Raw genomic sequence first — 15,977 nt, 5'->3', positions numbered from 1 at the left:
CAACTTTCATTTGAAGAAACTAGTAAAACGAGCAAATTGAAATCAAAGTAAGCAGAAGAAAAATATTAAAAATAAGAGTAGGAGTCAATGAAGTAGAGAAATATGAAAAAAACAAAACAAAAGCTGCTTTTGAGAATCCTATATAATAAAAGCCCAATATCCAAATTGTTCGACCGGGAGTTTGAACGGGAGTTCGACGCTCGCTATGATGTGTGCTGACCACCAGGGGGAGGCGCGGAACATGGCGGTGTTGGTAACGCAGTGCTGGCAGCGGGGGGCAGTGGAGGTGCTGCCGGCCCTGTTGGGCCCCGAGGAGAGCCGCGAGATGGTGGAGCAGGTGAGCGGGCAGCAGGTATGAGTGGGGGCCCGATTGCCCCTCTGATCGCCCCACAAATGGCGACCAGCGGCGGTGGCGGGGAGTGGGGCCACCACTCGGCTCTGAGGTGCTGAGGGAGCCGGGCAGGGGCCCAGCCCCGATCGATCACCCCGCAAGCGGGATGGTGGAGCAGGTGAGGGGGCAGCACCAGGCCTCGGCGGGGTGCCAGGTGGGGATGTGAGGCTGGGGATGTGAACCTTGGGGCGCAAGTTGGGGCCCAATCCTCACAGGCCACCCCGAGGGACCCCAGCTGTGCATGAATTTGTGCACCAGGCCTGTAGTATCAATAAAATTGTTAATCCTGTAACCAGGCTGGTCAAAAATAATAGAGAAGGTAAACATTACCAATTCAGAAGTAAAAGAAGTGGCGTCACTGCATGTACAGATATTAAGAGGACAATAAGGCACTATTATGAATAACTTTATGCCAATAAATTTAACAATTTAAATTGAAATATGGTTTGGAGTTTTATATGCAGAGGGATAGATAGAGAAACAATTGTAGATGCGTGTAAATTTCCAAGCTCTGTCTGCTGATAGGGCCTAGGAACAGCAATAGGATCCCCACATGTAAAAAAGTAAACTTCTGTCCATATCTCACACTCTACGAAAATTATTGAAAAATGTCTCATAGACTTAAAAGTAACATTGAATGTCATTAAACTTATAGGAGAAAACCACCCATCATCTCAATAACCAGCATTTTTATGAATATTTCCTGTCTTTGGTCAAGATAGAGATATATTTCTGCATTTGTATAAAGTAGACACATAGTGTATAGCGTTTCTTTATAAAAATTAAAGCATACTGGATATACTGTTTGGTAAATTTTTTAACTTAAAACATCAACATAATATTACATTATTAAATATTTCACTATAGCACCAGTTTTAAATTGTGTTGCATAGAATCCTAGGGGTTCAAATGAGGTCCCTTAGAGAGTAAAAGTGGGCAGGTGGGAGCTCTAGGTTCCTTATATGTCAGAGCTGCTTAACTTTTATTTTATATATTGAACTTCCAAATAAGATTTGAAAAAACAGACCTCTAAATAATTTTGATAGCTACGAAGTGCTTTGTGATATGGCTAATTAATTTAACAAGTTCACTTCTGTAAATATTTAGGCTAGGTACAGTTTTTCAGTATAATAATCAAAGTTGTAACAAAATATCCTTGTAACTCTAATTACGTGTTCTCTCTCAACTTCTGAGGATGAATTTATCTATAGCAAGGAAGCCACATGGGAGTTTGGACTAGAAGTAAAGAGTTTGTATGTGAACCGGGTCAGCAGAGAAGAGAGGACACACCAGTCCCCTGGACTAATCCGGGGATCTGTGCCTGTTCTCCAGGAGAGATGCAGCAAGAATCTGAAGGGGCTGTTTGGGGAGCAGACCTTTTGAGACAAATGTAATATCACTTTGATGCCAAGTAACAAAGTAGGGCACAGAATAGGTGAGAGAGACTCTATTTCTGTTCAAAGTAAAAAACAAAACAGGAATCCACGTGATAGCAGATAGAGGTATAGTCTTGTCAAACTGAATAAATACCAAAAGCTACAATGAATTCATATTTTCAAATGAATTGTATTTTATTCATCACATTTGGAGCAGAGCAAGCCTGGCTGTGAAGATGTGCTAGTTTTGCAGCATGGGCGTCGCGCTGGTGCATGCAGTGACTCAGTTCTCCCAGGTTGAACTTAGCTTCGCCCTGGCCATGTGGCTCAAGTGGTTGCAGCATCTCCCATGCACCAAAGGTTGCGGGTTTGACGGGAGGCTACCGATCGATCTTTCTCTCTCACATCAAAGTTTCTCTCTCTCTCTCTCTCTCTCTCTCTCTCTCTCTCTCTTTCTCTCTCAAAATCAATGGAAACATATCCTCGGGTAAGGATTAAATATAATAAAATGAACTTAAGTTTGTAAAGTAGTAATTCCCGATTCTGGGATGATCTAAGAGGAATTTCAACATAATTGACACACCTTCCCCCCAACTTACCAGATTCAGTGCTATGATGAGCCATTATTACTGATGAAAGTATACCCCAATTTTAATTTCTTGGTTTGGGGTCAAGAAAAGATCTTGTAGAAGAAAGTGTAAGATGGCATGCATATAACTAATGTTATCACCTTTTCCCTGACACCAGACATCTTTTTGTGGTGGTTTGAAAGTTTGGGATATTGAGATTTGGCAGCAGAAAGTGCGGATAGCTAAGAGGCATTGTTAATACTTGAGGCCAGAACCAAACTATTTGTGAAGAGATACCTCTTTACTTTAGTGTTATTTACAATAGCCAAGATCTGGAAATAGCCCAAGTGCCCATCAGTAGATAAGTGGATAAAAAATGCAGTGGTACATTTTCACAAGGGAATACTACATGAGCATAAAAAGATAGAAACCTTACCTTTTGCAACATTATGGATGGACCTGAAGATTATTATGCTCAGTGAAATAAGTCATTCAGAGAAAAACAAATACCATATGATCTCACTTCTATGTGGACAAATGAACAAACTGAGTAACACAGTAGAAACAGAGGCCTGGATACCTGGAACAGTCTGACAGCTGTCAGGGGAGGGGGGCGGGGCTGGGTGGAAGAAGGTGAAGGGATTAGCCAAGGAACATATTTGCATAACGCAGACAGACAACAGTGTGGTGACAGCCAAAGGGAAAGGGGGTGTGGGCCAAGTGGAGGTAGGCATGGGGGAGGAATGGGGACATCTGTAATATTGTCAACAGTGAAAATAAAAATATGACAATTTCTTTTCTGTAAAGTTTTTAAAAATTTATTTTTCATCTACAGATGGCATACAATCTTAGTTTTCGGTGAAAACTTCGTGATTAGGCATTTATATACCTTGTGAAGTGCTCACCCAAATAAGCCTAGTACTCATCTGCCCCCATGCAGTTATTACAATATTTTTTATTTAATCCCCTATGCTGTACCTTAGTACCTGTGATTATTTCTATAGCTGGCAATTTGTACTTAATTTTTTTCATCTATTTCCTTAACCCTCTCCCATCTAATGATCACTGTTTGTTGTCTGTATCAATTAGTTTGTTTCTGTTTTGTTTATTTTGATTTTTAGATTCCAGATATAAGTGAAATCAGATGGTACTTATCTTTCTCTGTCTGACTTATTTGACTTAGCATACTACCCTCTAGATCCGTCCATGTTGTTGCAAATGAAAGATTTTTTTTTTATGGCCTAATAATATTCCATTGTGTATATATGTACCACATCTTTACACATTTGTGTATGACATTTAGGTTCATATCTTGGCTCTACTATATAATATTGCAGTCAGCATAAAGGTACTTAAGTCTTTATGAATTAGTGTTTTGGATTTTTTCGGATAAATACCCAGAAGGGCCATTGCTGGGTCATGTGATAGTTCTGTTTTCGGTTTTATGAGGAGCCACTGTAATGGTTTCCATAGTGGCAGCACCAGTTTGCAGTTGCATGAGCAGTGCACAAGGGTTGCCTTTTCTCCACACCTTCAACATTAGTTGTTTTTTTAAAAATTTCTTTTATTGTTTAAAGTATTACATGTCTCCTTTTTCCCGATTAACTCCCCCCCACCACTACCACTCCCACCCCCGAGGGTCCTTTGGTTGATCTCTCACCCCCCTCCCCTTCCTTCTCTCTGAGGTTGGACAGTCTGTTCAGTGCTACCTTGTCTCTGGCTCTGTTTTTGTTCATCAGTTTATGTTGATCATTATATCCCACATTTGAGTGAGATAATGTGATATTTATCTTTCTCTGACTGGCTTATTTCACTTAGCATAATGCTCTCCAGTTCCATCCATTCTGTTGCAAATGGTAAAAGTTCCTTCTTTTTTCCGTAGCGTAGTATTCCATTGTGTAGATGTACCACAGTTTTTAATCCACTCATTGCTGATGGACACTTAGGCTGTTTCCAAATCTTAGCTATGGTGAATTGTGCTGCTATGAACATAGGGGTGCATATATATCCTTTCTGATTGTTGTTTCTGGTTTCTTGGGATATATTCCTAGAAGTGGGATCACTGGGTCAAATGGGAGTTCCATTTTTAGTTTTTTGAGGAAACTCCATAGTGTTCTCCACAGTGGCTGCACCAGTCTGCATTCCCACCAGCAGTGCACGAGGGTTCCCTTTTCTCTGCATCCTCGCCAGCAGTGTCATTTGTTGAATTGTTGATGGTAGCCATTCTGAGAGGTGTGAGATGGTACCTTATTGTTGTTTTGAAATGCATCTCTTGGATGATTAGTGCATGTTTGGATGATTTGAGCATGTTTTCATATGTCTCTTGGCTTTCTGAATGTCCTCTTTTGAAAAGTGTCTATTTAGGTCCTTAGCCCATGTTTTGATTGGATTGTTTATCTTCCTTTTGTTAAGTTGTATGAGTTCCCTGTAAATGTTGGAGATTAAACCCTTATCGGAGAGAACATTGGCAAATATGTTCTCCCATGCAGTGGGCTTTCTTGTTGTTTTGTTGATGGTTTCCTTTGCTGTGCAGAAGCTTTTTATTTTGATGTAGTCCCATTTGTTTATTTTCCCTTTAGTGTGCAGTGCCCTAGGAACTGTGTTGGTAAAGATATTGCTACAACATATCTATATATATTAAACCCTAATATGCAGATAGACAGAACAGTGGAACAACTGAACAATTGGTTGCTATGACGTGCGCTGACCATCAGAGGTCGCTTGTGGAACATGGCGGGTGTCAGCAGCAGGCGGCAGAGCGCAGAACATGGCAGGCATTGGCTGTGGCGGGATGGTGGAGCAGGTGAGCCAGGGCACCAGATCATGGCGGGGCGCTGGTCACTGTCATGGGGTGAGCCTCTGATGGTTACTGAAAATTCTTTGCTCCGGCACACCGCAGTCCCACCAGACACTCGCACCCGCTGCTGGTGCTGGAGCCCACCGCTTGCACCTGCTGACGGTGCCAGCACTGCTTGCACCCACTGTTGGCGCCAGCCCCAATCACTCCCGGTGCCATCAGAGTGTGGGAGCAGCGGCAGTGGGGGCAGGGCTTCCGGCAGATAGGGCATTGGGTCCAGGTTGAGAGGGGCCAGGCGGGGGCATGAAGGATGGGCCGAGACCTGCCCCTGTGCCCACCGCAGCCTCATGGCCCACAGTTCCTTTCAAGGTGCACGAATTCATTCACTAGGCCCCTAGTATCTGATACTTTGCTGCCTATGGAGTCTTATAAGATTTTTATGGTTTCCCGTCTTATATTCAAGTCGTTTATCCATTTTGAGTTTGTTTTTGTGTATGGGTAAGTTCGTGATCTAGTTTCATTTTTTTTGCATGTATCTGACCAAATTTCCCAGCACCATTTATTGAAAAGACTGTCTTGACTCCATTGTATGCTCTTGCCTCCTTTGTCAAATATTAATTGAGCGTAATGGCTTGTGTTGATTTCTGGGTTCTCTGTTCTGTTCCATTGGTCTATATGTCTGTTCTTGGGCCAGCACCAGGCAGTTTTGAGAACCATGGCTTGGTAATACAGCTTGATATCTGGTATTGTGATCCCTTCAACTTTGTTCTTTCTCAGGATTGTTGCAGCTATTCAGGGTCTTTATTTTTTTAAATTTTTATTGATTAAGGTATTACAAATGTGTCTTTATCCCTCCATTGTCCCCTCATCCCCCCCGTCTTGCCCTCACCCTCACCTCCTGTTGTCTGTGTCCATCGCTTATGCTTATATGCATGCATACAAGTCCTTTGGTTGATCTCTCTCCCTTACCCCCACCCTCCCCTACCTTCCTTCTGAGGTTTGAGCATCTGATGGATGCTTCTCTGTTTCTGAATCTGTTTGTTCATCGGTTTATGTTGTTCATTATAATCCACAGATGAGTGAGATCATGTGATATTTATCTTCGGGGTCTTTTTTTATTCCAGATGAATATTTGGAGAATTTGTCCTAGGTCTGTGAAATATGCCCTTGGTATTTTAACGGGGATTGTATTGAATCTACAAATTGCTTTGGGCAGTATGGACATTTTAATGATGTTGATTCTATCAATCCGTGAACAGGGTATGTTCTTCCATTTGTTTATGTCTTCCTCTATCTCTTTTTTTCAATGTCCTGTAGTTTTTCGAGTAGAGATCTTTTATCCCCTTAGTTAAGTTTATTCCTAGCTATCTTAATTGATTTGGTGCAGTGGTAAATGGGATTGTTTTTTTAGTTTCTCTTTCTGTGAGTCCATTATTGGTATATAAAAAAGCCATAGATTGCTGGTGTTGATTTTGTATCCTGCTACATTGCCAGATTCATTTATTAAGTCTAGAAGGTTTTTGATGGAATCTTTGGGGTTTTCTATGTACAGTATCATATCATCTGTGAATAATGACAGTTTTACTTCTTTTCCAATTTGGATGCCTTTTGTTTCTTCTTCTTGTCTGATCACTGTGGCTAGCACTTCCAGTACTATATCAAACAGGAATGGTGAAAGTGGACATCCCTGTCTTGTTCATGTTCTTAGGGGAAATGGATTTAGCTTTCGCCCATGTGCACTTGAGAAGAATGTATATTCTGTAGCTTTGGGGTGAAATGTTCTGAAGATGTCAATTAATTCCATCTGATCTATTAAGTCATTTAGGATTAATGTTTCTTTGCTGATTTTTTGTTTAGAGGATTTCTCCAATGGTGTCAGTGGGGTATTAAAGTTCCCTGCTATGACTGTATTGCTGTCAGTCTCTCCCATGATATTTTCCAGGGTTTTTATTTTATTTATTTATTTATTTATTTATTTATTTATTTATTTATTTATTTTATGTATTTGCGTGCTCCTGTATTGGGTGCATATATGTTACCAGAGTTATATCCTCTTGTTGGATTGCTCCCTTTATATTATGAAGTGGCCTTCCTTATCTCTTCTTATGGCCTTTACTTTGAGGTCTAATTTTTCAGATATATATTGCTACCCCAGCTTTTTTTTTTTTTCATTTCCATTTGCCTGAAAATTTTTTTCCCATTCCTTCACTATCAGTCTGTGTGAGTCCTTTGTTCTGAGAGGGATCTCTTGTAGACAACAGATATATGGGTCATGTTTTCTTATCCATTCAGCTATCCCATGTCTTTTGATTGGAGCATTTAATTCATTTACATTTAAGGTTATTATCGATAGGTACTTGTTTGTCGCCGTTTTTATTCTTTATGCCTATATTCCTTCTTCCCTTCCTATGTCTTCTTTTTACAGCAGTCCCTTTAGCATTTCTTGCATTGCTGGTTTGGTTCTAATAAACTCCCTTAGCCCTTTTTTTTCTGTAAAGCTCCTGATTTCACCTTCAATTTTGAATGATAGCCTTGCTGGGTATAGTATTCTTGGATTCAGTTCCTTGCTTTGCATCACTTTGTATATTTCATTCCATTCTCTTCTGGCCTGATGTTTTTGTGTTGAGAATTCAGTTGATAGTCTAATGGTAGATCCCTTATAGGTAACTTTCTGTCTGTCTCTGGCAGCCTTTAAGATCCTTACTTTGTTTCTCTCTCATTGATGTTTCTAACTATCCCTCTCCCTTCCTCTCTGTAAAAAATCAAAAAAAAATATTTTTTTAAAAAAGGGAATTAATTAGCGGAGATATTTTAATATTGCTATTTGCCCTTTATAATAGAAGTGTGAGAGATGAAAGGAAATTAGTAAAATGTATATGAAAATAATATATAAATTTATTAATAAATAAACAGTAACAAAAGGCTATAACAACAACAGAGGCATGATATAAAAACGACAAAAACATGATATGAAAAGAACAAAAACATGATATAAAAACAACAGTGATGCAAACAATGACTGATAAAGTGATTCAACTTATTCTAATATCTCCCTGTACACCACATTAAGAGTGAAAACACTTTCAGAGTGCTTGACTAATTTCCCTTGTGATGAAGTACTTGGAACTTTAACTGTAACATCACATGCTCTTCAAACTCGAGAGAAAGCAACATATAACTGACCATGTGCAAAAAACGGGTTCAGGTAGGAACATGCCTACTCTGTCTAGAGTTTGTCTTTGTGATTTATTAATAGTCATCACAAATGCTGGCATCACGGGAAACCATCGTCGAATCAATTTAAATGGGAGGCCAGCGTCAGATGGGGACAAATTAATTCTTGGAATCAGAACAGCCTCTCCCTCTGCAGATCCTGTTAATACTTCAGCTTTGATAGTGTTAGGTCGTAATCTTTTGATAATAAATCTGGTACCATTACAAAGACCCCATTTACTATTGAGATTTCTCAATAGCATGATGATTGCACCCACTTTCAATTTTAATTTATGACAGGGAATTCCCGAAGGAGTAATACTTTTAAGAAATTCGATGGCAAAATTTTCTTTTTCAGCATCATCTGTTGAATCAATGGAATCATCACTCAAATATGTGTGAAAATCTCCATCGAGTATATCCAAAATTTCTTCATTTAATTTTTTTTTATATATATTTCTTATTGATTTTTTACAGAGAGGAAAGGAGAGGGATAGAGAGCCAGAAACATCGATGAGAGAGAAACATCAATCAGCTGCCTCCCACACACCCCCCACTGGGGATGTGCCCGCTACCAAGGTACATGCCCTTGACCGGAATCGAACCTGGGACCCTTCAGTCCGCAGGCCGACGCTCTATCCACTGAGCCAAACCGGTCATGGCATTCATTTAATTTTTGAATATGCTCATTTTTTGGACAAAGAATTTCATGTTTAGATATATTTTTAATATTATATTTATTTTTTTATATAAATTTTTATTGTTCAGATTATTACAGGTGTTCCTCTTTTCCCCCCCAGTTCCCACCCCACCCTCTGCCCTTACCCCTCCCACTGTCCTCATTCATAGGTGTACGATTTTTGGCCAGTCTCTTCCTGCACCCCCACACCCCTTTCCCCCCAAGAATTGTCAGTCCACTCCCTTTCCATGCCCCTGGTTCTATTATAATCACCAGTTCATTCTGTACATCAGATTTTTTATTCACTTGATTTTTAGATTCACTTGTTGATAGATGCATATTTGTTGTTCATAATTTGTATCTTTACCTTTTTCTTCTTCTTCCTCTTCTTAAAGGATACCTTTCAGCATTTCATATAATACTGGTTTGGTGGTGATGAACTCCTTTAGCTTTTCCTTATCTGTGAAGCTCTTTATCTGACCTTCAATTCTGAATGATAGCTTTGCTGGATAAAGTAATCTTGGTTGTAGCTTCTTGCTATTCATCACTTTGAATATTTCTTGCCACTCCCTTCTGGCCTGCATAGTTTCTGTTGAGAAATCAGCTGAAAGTCGTATGGGTACTCCCTTGTAGGTAACTGACTTTTTTTCTCTTGCTGCTTTTAAGATTCTCTTTGTCTTTTGCTCTTGGCATTTTCATTATGATGTATCTTGGTGTGGTCCTCTTTGGATTCCTTTTTTGGGGGGTTCTCTGTGCTTCCTGGACTTGTAAGTCTATTTCTTTCACCAGCTAGGGGAAGTTTTCTGTCGTTATTTCTTCAAATAGGTTTTCTTTCTTTTTTTTTTATAATATATTTTATTGATTCTTTTTACAGAGAGGAAGGGAGAGGGATAGAGAGTTAGAAACATCGATGAGAGAGAAACATCAATCAGCTGCCTCCTGCACACCTCCTACTGGGGATGTGCCCGCAACCAAGGTACATGCCCTTGACCGGAATCGAACCTGGGACCTTTCAGTCCGCAGGCCGACGCTCTATCCACTGAGCCAAACTGGTTAGGGCCAAATAGGTTTTCAATATCTTGCTCTCCCTCTTCTTCTGGCACCCCTATTATTCGGATGTTGGTATGCTTGAAGTTGTCCCAGAGGCTTCTTACACTATCTTCATATTTTTGGATTCTTTTTGCTTTTTTGCTTTTCCGGTTGGGTGTGTTTTGTTTCTTCATATTTCAAATCTTTGACTTGATTCTTGGGATCCTCTTGTCTGCTGTTGGATCTCTGTATATTATTCTTTATTTCAGTCAGTGTACGCTTAATTTCTAGTTGGTCTTTTTTCATATCCTCCAGGATCTCACTAAATTTATCGGCGGTTTCCAGAAAATTCTTGAAAAACCTTATAACTGTGGTTTTGAACTCTATATCCAGTCATTTGCTTTCCTCCATTTCTGTCCTTTATGACCTGTTTCTTTGTCTCCGCATTTTTTATGCTTCCCTGTGTTGGTAGAGTGGCTTTGTGTGCTAGGTGTCCTATAGGGCCCAGTGGCTCAGCCTCCCCAATTACCTGAGGTGGACACTCTTGGTGCACCCCCTTGTGGGCTTTGTGCACAGTCTTGTTGTAGTTAAGCCTTGATTGTTGTAGGTATCACTGGGAGGAATTGACCTTCAGGCCAATTGGCTGTGAGAATCAGCTGTGTCTGCAGTGGGAGAACTTCTGTGCTGAAGACACCCTTCTGGGGCAAGACTTGCTTCAGTAGGACTTTGGTGCTCACTGAGTCTGCCCCCTGAGTGTGTTCCTTATGGATCTGAGGAGTTGTAATCTGGATGGTCCCACTCTGACCACTGGGTACACTGGCTCTTGGATCTAAGGAGGTGCTAATTTAGCCTCTGCCTGAGGCTACCCAGCAGGAGCTACGAAGAGATCTGCAGATTCCCCTTCCTTTTTTTTGGGGTTTGGAGGTGCCCTGATGAGGCCCAGCTGTGAAGCAATGCAAGCTGCTGTGGGGCCTTGGGCCTTCTCTTGGATGTTCTGGGTCTGTCTGGACCCAGCTGCAATTTGTTAGGTAATTTTCAGATTGCAAAGGGCCAGGTCATTCATATGCAAAAGCTTCTGCTGCATCCTGGGTGGGGTGGGGTCTCGGAATCAACAGGGCGGAGCAAGCACCTATGGCTGATCCTCAACCCAGTCCTAAGAGGCCCCGCGTCTCAGTGTCCCGGTAATTGCTGCAAGCACCTCTGAGGGAAAGCCGCCCTCAAGTTCCGAGTTTTGCCTGCTGCCAGAAAGTCCAGTTTCTCCCCGTATGAGCCCTGGGTCCCCAGAGACTTCCCGGAACTGGAGTTCAGAGCAGTCGGGAGCTTGTGATTCCCTCCCGATTCAAAAAGACAGCCGCGTTCTCAGGTGCCAGCCCCTTTCTGCGCGCGCTCGAGCCTCCGTACCTCTGCACTTTACTTCTGCAGCTCCTCTGAGTCTCAGTGTGCTTTTCTCTTTCCTTCTAGTTGTAGAATTTCCACTCAGCCAGCCTTCCTGTAGTTCTGGATGATGTCCGTTTTGTCTTTTCATTGTATTTTTGAAGTTGTTGTTGGAGGCAGCAATTTCCGGTGTTTGCCTATGCTACCATCTTGGTTTCTCCTCAATATAATCTATAGTATACTTTTTCCAAAGGTAGCTTCAATAATAGATTCATTATAAATCATTTCACAGGGGATTTCAATAATATCCATTCCTAAATGAAAACTGCTATCAAGTTTGCCATCTCCAAGTTTTACTAACTATTCACTATAAGCAGAATCCTCTGATCTCATATTTGTTGTAAGAGACAACTTTCTGAAACATCCCCAAACATTACAGTACTTTAAACTCGTTTGTCCTATGGCTGATCCCATAGCGTGCGGTACAATACTGAGACATTGTGGAAAATCCTCTCCAAGAAGGAGAACTTTCCCACCAAATACAACTTTCAAATTCATAATTTCTCTTAGTTATCTGTCTATGGCATTTATAGCATGACTGGATGCCATGATGCATTCATCAATAATGAGAAGTTGGGCCTTTTTAATAGTTTTAGCAACTTCACTGTTTATATCGAGTCTAGAAATTGAAGTTTCATTTAATGGAATTGGTCATTTATATTGGGAATGAAAGGTTCTTCCACTGATAAGTAAATTTGCAGCAATTCCTGTAGACTCTGTGGGTAAAACAGTACCACCACAACCTCTAATATAATGTATTAAAACTTTATTGTGGGGAGCCGCTACAGTGTTTTGGACATGTTCAAGCCTTGGACTGATGAGAGGGCACAGTCCTCTCATTGCCACATGCAAGTCCCAGCTTGGAGGGCAGGGCCCTCCCAGCACAATCATAGCCAACAGCTGTAGTTGTAAGCTTGAACCTATGGTTGGAACACGTGTTCCCACGTGCCTGAGTGATGTGGGCTTGATAGAGTTCAGGTGCATGTAGTTGAGTAGGATTGAAACCCAGGAGAATGTTGTAAACATCTTGGTCACACCCTTACTTTGCCTCGTGGCATCTGTTATAAAATAAAGACATGGTTGTGGGCGTGGTCGCTGTCTCTCAGAGAAGCAGCCTCTCACCGAGACCCAGATTTCATTTTCTTGTCTGTCTTTTCTAAGCCTTTCAGCTGCCCCCACTCAGGTTCACCCTTGGCCGTGCTGGCTCAGCACATTTTATAAAGATAAGCCTCCACGCTCCGAGGGTGGGTTCCTGCCTCAAATCCCACCCTTACAGGAAACAGCTCCGGGAAACAGCTAGGGGGGAGGGTGCAGCTGTTTCCAAGACAACCCTGCAGGACTGACTTCCTTCTGGTTGGTCGTGGTTCTCTCGGTGATGTTACACCCAGGGTTTTTATATAAGTAGATGTGTCTCAGTGTAGGTCTTTTTAGGTTCATCTTGTTTGGGACTCCGTGAGCTTCTTGGACTTGTCAGTTTTTTCTTACCAATATCAGGGAAGTTTTCCGTCATTTCTACAAACAGGTTTTTATTGCTTGCTCAGTTTCCTCTCCTTTTGGCACCCCTATTATGCGGGTGTTGTTTTGTTTCATGTTGTCCCAAAGCTCCCTTAGGCTCTCCTTTTTTTTTTTTAAGTTTTTTTTTTTCCAGTTGCTGCTCTGCTTGGGTGTTTTTTTCTACCTTATCTTCTAGCTCACTGATGCGGTCCTCAGCTTTTTCTAGTCTACTGTTGATGCTTTCTATTGTGTTCTTTATTGCAGCTGTGTCATTCTTCATTTCTTCTTGGTTCTTCTTCATTTCCTCTTGATTCTGACACATGTTGTTGAATTTGTCTTCCATCCTTTTCAGCATCCTTATGACCTTTGCTCTGAATTCTTTCTCTGACAAGTTGCTTGCCTCCATTTCGTTTACTTCCTTTTCCAGTGATTCCTCCTTTTCTTTTGTATGTGGGCTGTTTCTTTGTCTCCCCATTTCTCTCCTCTCAGGTTTTCAATATCTTGCTCTCTCTCTTCTTATGGCACCCTTATAATTCGGATGTTGGTTTACTTGAAGTTGTCCCAGAGGCTCCTTGCACTATCTTCATATTTTTGGATTCCTTTTGCTTTTCTGGTTGGCTATTTTTTGCTTCTTGGTATTTCAAATCTTTGACTTGATTCTTGGGATCCTCTTGTCTGCTGTTGGATCTCTGTATATTATTCTTTATTTCAGTCAGTGTATGCTTAATTTCTAATTGGTCCTGGTTCATAGGTTGACGCTCAACCACTAGGCCACGCTGGCTGGGCTATGATAAATCCTCCTATATTATAAAAGGCTAATATGCAAATGAACTGAACAGCGGAATGACTATGATGTGCACTGATGACCATGGGGCAGACACTCAACGCAGGAGCTGCCCCCTGGTGGTCAGTACGTTCCCATCAGAAGCCAGGTTCATGGCTGGCAAGTGCAGCAGCGGTGGTGGGAGCCCCTCCTGCCTCCATGGGAGTTGGACATCCCCTGAGGCGAGAGGGCGCAGGCTGGGCCGAGGGACACCCCCCCCCCCCGTCCCGATTGCACGAATTTCGTGCACCGGGCTTCTAGTTTATTATAATTTGCTTTCTTGTGGAATCAGTATCCCTTGCTATAGAATACCATTTTTATAGATGCTTTAATTTTTTTCCTTCATAAAATAATGCAAGCAAATGGCAAATGTGTCATCAGATTTGTGATTTAAAGAATAAACTTTGATTAGAACTTTTTATATTGGAAAAATAAAATGTTATTGACATAATACTTTATATTTTAATTTTACATTTTAAACTTACTGTTATCAAGCTTAGATTAATGCTGGAACTTATCTCAATGGCACCTCAATGCAAAAGGTTAAAGCTGACCAAGACTTCCTACTTTTTCAGAAGCATGATGGTATCTTTTGGCAAATTTGCAGAAAGCAGCTTGTCCTAACAAATTTTGCACAATTCTCTCTATTTTACAAAATTTGAACATTTAACCTCAATGTATTTTACGTAAAACCTAAGGAAATGAAAGCCTTTAACGAGCTGCTGTTTTTATTGTGAACTGCTTTTTCCAGCCGAGAATCAACCAATAATTAATTTATAATAGCTCTGAGAGAGAGAATGAAAATAATTTAGAATTTATCATTTGATTTGTCAATGTATGTCCAGGAAATAAGAGACATATAATAAGGGTCTGTCATGTGTTTAAGTTCTTCAGTAAAAGTGGCATTATACTTAGCTATATTTAAGAAGTTAATTTGAAATCTTACATTGCATTTGAGTGAATCATTTTTGGATTTTACACCAGAACTGAGTTCCTTAGTCCTTGTCATTCTGTATTGCAAGGTTCAAAGGGTTAAAACTAAAAACATCTTGAGAAACCCCCCAGGAGCCATCCTGCAGCTGCAGCTTCTGCTTAGAGCCTTTCTGATAGAGCTGATGTTTTACTGCCAGCTCTGCGCACACTTCACATTGCCTTGGCTCTATATGCTGATGAACTACAAAGGTAGATAACATTCAGGCTTTTTTATCGAGTTTAACAATTTTAGTTCTTTTAGTGCTTTAAGCTAGAGCAGTCATGAATTATAGGTGGTGGAAGGATTTATGACTGGGGTTTTATGAAGAGAGGAGAGTGGTAATGACCAGTTATTATTTTTAGTTCTGTTAGTCTTATTGTCCAGAGATCGAAAGATTGAATTAAAAGTTCAGCTGACAGCAGCACTATGTTGTAAATACCTATGCCTTAAGGCACGTATGTATTGCTTACAAATGCCCTTGAAGTTATTTTGTGAAAAATAATAGAATACTAGAGTTAGCAGGTTCATATTCATATTAGAGTAACTTAATTGTGTTGTGCTTCACGCTGCTGAAATTATTTTGTAGAAATAGATAAATGAAAAACTTGATTTACATCCAGGACACAGAATGCCTTAATCATTCTTGATATTTTACAAGAGATCAGAAAGTAGTGGACATTTTTGCGAAATGTCAGGTATAGTCAACACAGGAAAAGTTAATGGTTTAGTTGTAACCTGATCTTTTTTCTTAATCAGAAACATATGGGAATTTTGTTACCTTGAGTATTGATGTAACTTTTATATAACATGATAATATGACTTGGTGAGTTAAATTTATCAGTGGCTTTGAATTATGTCTCTCTGTGGATTTTACTGAACTAAAAACCTATTTGAATATTGTTAGTCTTTAAGTTTATTTTTATTTTCTACTTAGTTTGAAGTCATGCCACAAAAGTTCAGATTTTTATTTTTGTTCTTCCTAATCCTAAATAATAAAAGGCTAATATGCAAATCGACCAAACAGTGGAACAACCAATCACTATGTTGCACACTGACCACCAGGGGCAGATGCTCAACGCAGGAGCCGCCCTCTGGTGGTTAGTGCGCTCAGCCAGAAACTGGGCTCACAGCTGGTGCGCTCAGTGGCAGTGGCGGGAGCCTCTCCCACCTCCACGGCAGCGCTAAGGATGTCCAACTGA

At 40.7% G+C, this 15,977-nt stretch overlaps 1 protein-coding gene across 1 annotated transcript in view; it reads left to right on the top strand.

Moving 5' to 3' along the window:
- The first annotated feature begins 241 nt into the window (after positions 1-241).
- Positions 242-15,977, top strand: part of ARHGEF12 (Rho guanine nucleotide exchange factor 12) — a 169,256-nt gene continuing 153,520 nt past the window's right edge. Inside the window, exon 1 of the mRNA XM_023746315.1 lies at positions 242-352. Coding sequence (XP_023602083.1) covers positions 242-352 — 111 coding nt within the window. The remainder of the gene's footprint in view (positions 353-15,977) is intronic.

The sequence above is a fragment of the Myotis lucifugus genome, unplaced genomic scaffold, assembly GCF_000147115.1.
Source record: "Myotis lucifugus unplaced genomic scaffold, Myoluc2.0 scaffold_654, whole genome shotgun sequence".
Lineage (NCBI taxonomy): Eukaryota > Metazoa > Chordata > Mammalia > Chiroptera > Vespertilionidae > Myotis > Myotis lucifugus.
The sequence above is the reverse complement of the archived record's forward strand: the minus strand, read 5'-3'. Positions and strand labels throughout refer to the sequence as shown.